Raw genomic sequence first — 3,090 nt, forward strand, 5'->3', positions numbered from 1 at the left:
TGTGATTGAGTTCTTAAATTAAATCTGGGGTCATTTTTGTGGGGAGGGATCTTAAAAGGAGGAAGTAAGGTGAGTCTTCTTCACCCTAAACTCTTGACCTTGTCTATCATTGACAAAACAAAGGATTTCTGGGGATAGTCCAATTGTCCAAAGAATGGGTTTCTGGCTGCATTGTCTGTGTTCCTTTGGCTGTGCTCGCTAGTTTTGTCCTTTCCCATTGTAAACACAGCTGAGAAAACATGAACTGACAGACAATTAATTATTTAAGTTTCAGATAACTACTCCCTTCTAACTTTTTAATTGTTTTCAGCAAGGTCACTAAAATCCTAATTTTCTAAGATTAGTGTTTCAAGGGAGGGACAGGATCTGCCCCGCCAGGGGCTGGGGCTCAGGCCTTGGCCCTTTGCATTCCTGAAACACATCCAGGTTTCCTCAATCTCAGACACCTTTCCCTGGTTTGTCCTCACCTACCATTAGTGCCACCAGTGTTCTGCTTTAACTGGAACCTGGGGACACATTCTCAGTTGTGTCTCCCAGTGAAATCCCTTAAAGCTTCAACAAAGTTCAAAGTTTCAATTTGACTTTGAGTTCTGGAAAAGTTTTTAAAACACTCTCTCGGGAGCTAAAACCACTGTAAGCAACACCAAAGCCATGAGAGAGTCATTAAAGTCTATGTGCTGTGTTTTTGTGGAGGTGAACTGGGCTGGGCTTCTGGCACAGAAGGAGCCCATGGCAACCAACAGGAGCTTCAAAAACACATTTCTCTGTATGAGCAGGTTTTTTTCCCAGACAAGCAGGGCTGAAGCACTGCCTGCAGCCATCTTGGCACAGCACAGAGGGACTGAGAGCTCCAATCAGCCAGGGCTGGGAAGGTGCTCAGAAGTGACTGGGGCAGAATCACTCCCAGCCCTTGACACAGGAAGCCTCTGGCTGCAGGACAAGGCAGCTGCAGCTCCTGGGGTGATCTCCTAAAGCTGGAACATCCCAATGCCTACAGACACTGTGAGTATATTCTCTGATTCTCTCTTGTCTAGAGCAGCCAGGGGTGCCCAGGACTGTCCTGCAGAGCAGGGTCCTGCAGCCCAGGGCAGTGTGCTGGGGCAGGGACACTGCTGCCAGCCAGGGACAGCTCTCAGCCAGCCCTGGGAGCTGCCCCAGCACTGAGGGACAAGGTCTGGGTGGAAGGAGACAGCTGCTAACGCTTGGAAGTGTTCTCCTTGTGTGGTGAGGATGCTGCATTGTTCAGGGCTGCCCCCAGCATGACATTTAAATCCAGAAGGTTTCCAATGAGATTATACAGGAAGCACAGCCAGGGAGCAGCTGCCTAAAAGGGAAAATCTTTCTTTTTAAATCTACTGCTCTGGGTTGCCTGGATGGGAGATTTCACACTGATATTCCTCTCTCACTTCAAGATAATAAAAAGCTAAGAAAATTCCTCAGATCTCAAAAAATTAGGCAGTGACAAAAATCAGCACAGGACCCCTTAATTGCAGCATCTACATTGCTTTTCCAGCATCCTCGGGGATGCTCTGATGTTGCCATCACAATTTTGCAGAGGCAGAGCTGGCCCTGAGCAGTGCCCTGTGCTGGAGGGATCTGAAGGGCAATGCTGAGCCCCCAGGGCTGGGCTGGGCTCTGGCAGCACTGGCAGAGTCCAGCCCTGGGCACAGGGAAGCAGCTGCTGTCAGGGACAGATCCAGGCAGCAGAGCCCTGGGCAGGCAGTGGGCAGAAAGGGCCCGCAAAGTGTGCTGGGATATTTAAAGTCCTCTCCAAACCAAACTATTCCATGACTGCTTTTCTTACAGATCATTATGGCAAGACACAGCAAATGTCCAACAGCAGCTCCATCAGCCACTTCCTCCTGCTGCCATTGGCAGACACGCGGCAGCTGCAGCTCCTGCACTTCTGCCTCTTCCTGGGCATCTCCCTGGCTGCCCTCCTGGCCAACGGCCTCATCATCAGCGCCGTAGCCTGCGGCCACCACCTGCACACCCCCATGTTCTTCTTCCTGCTCAACCTGGCCCTCACTGACCTGGGCTGCATCTGCACCACTGTCCCCAAAGCCATGCACAATTCCCTCTGGGACACCAGGACCATCTCCTACTCAGGATGTGCTGCTCAGCTCTTTTTCTTTGTGTTTTTCATTTCAGCAGAGTACTATCTCCTGACCATCATGTGCTATGACCGCTACGTGTCCATCTGCAAACCCCTGCACTACAGGACCCTCCTGGGCAGCAGAGCTTGTGCCCACATGGCAGCAGCTGCCTGGGCCAGTGCCTTTCTCAATGCTCTGCTGCACACAGCCAATACATTTTCCCTACCTCTGTGCCAGGGCAATGCATTGGGGGGGTTCTTCTGTGAAATCCCCCACATTCTCAAGCTCTCCTGTGCACATTTAAACTTCAGGGAATTTGGGGCTTCTGCTTTTACTACTTCCTTAGCACTTGGCTGTTTTGTATTCATTGTTTTCTCTTATGTGCAGATCTTCAGGGCTGTGCTGAGGATCTCGTCTGAGCAGGGACAGCACAAAGCCTTTTCCACTTGCCTCCCTCACCTGGCTGTGGTCTCCCTGTTTATCAGCACTGCTGCATTTGCTTACCTGAAACCCCCCTCCATCTCCTCTCCATCCCTGGATCTGGCACTGTCAGTTTTGTACTCAGTGGTGCCTCCAGCCCTGAACCCCCTCATCTACAGCCTGAGGAATCAAGAGCTCAAGGCTTCAGTGTGGACACTGATGACTGGCTGCCTTCAGGAACATTAAACTGCTAGCCAATTTCTGAAAGCCACTTGTAATACGTCATCTTTTATACTGCTTTTTATTTTGGTTGTGGGGTTATTTTTCCTTTGTTTTCATTTTACCATACTGTCCATAAAAAAGCCACTCTGTGTTCCATTGCTGATTAGGTTTCTGCACCTTCCCTGTGGCCACAAAATGTGTCAATAAAGGGTTGCAGTCTTCGTGGCTTTAAACACACTGAAGGATTTCTCTCCCAGTCAAGTTTTCTACAGAGATCCCCCTTTTGTTCCCTTCTCTGGAGCTGCAACAGCAATGTCTGTGTGCAGAGCTGGGGCAGATCAGCACTGGCACA

General features: G+C 50.1%; 1 protein-coding gene across 1 annotated transcript; it reads left to right on the forward strand.

Moving 5' to 3' along the window:
* Window positions 1-853: 853 nt before the first annotated feature.
* LOC306816169 (olfactory receptor 14J1-like) lies at window positions 854-2,762 on the forward strand (the record flags this gene model as incomplete). Its single annotated transcript, XM_079332653.1, has 2 exons — window positions 854-1,002; window positions 1,807-2,762. The coding sequence occupies exon 2, from the start codon at window positions 1,830-1,832 to the stop codon at window positions 2,760-2,762; it is 933 nt and encodes a 310-aa protein (XP_079188779.1). The 5' UTR covers window positions 854-1,002; window positions 1,807-1,829.
* Between the last annotated feature and the right edge of the window lie 328 nt (window positions 2,763-3,090).

This window comes from Erithacus rubecula (genome assembly GCF_903797595.1).
Source record: "Erithacus rubecula genome assembly, contig: scaffold_398_arrow_ctg1, whole genome shotgun sequence".
NCBI lineage: Eukaryota > Metazoa > Chordata > Aves > Passeriformes > Muscicapidae > Erithacus > Erithacus rubecula.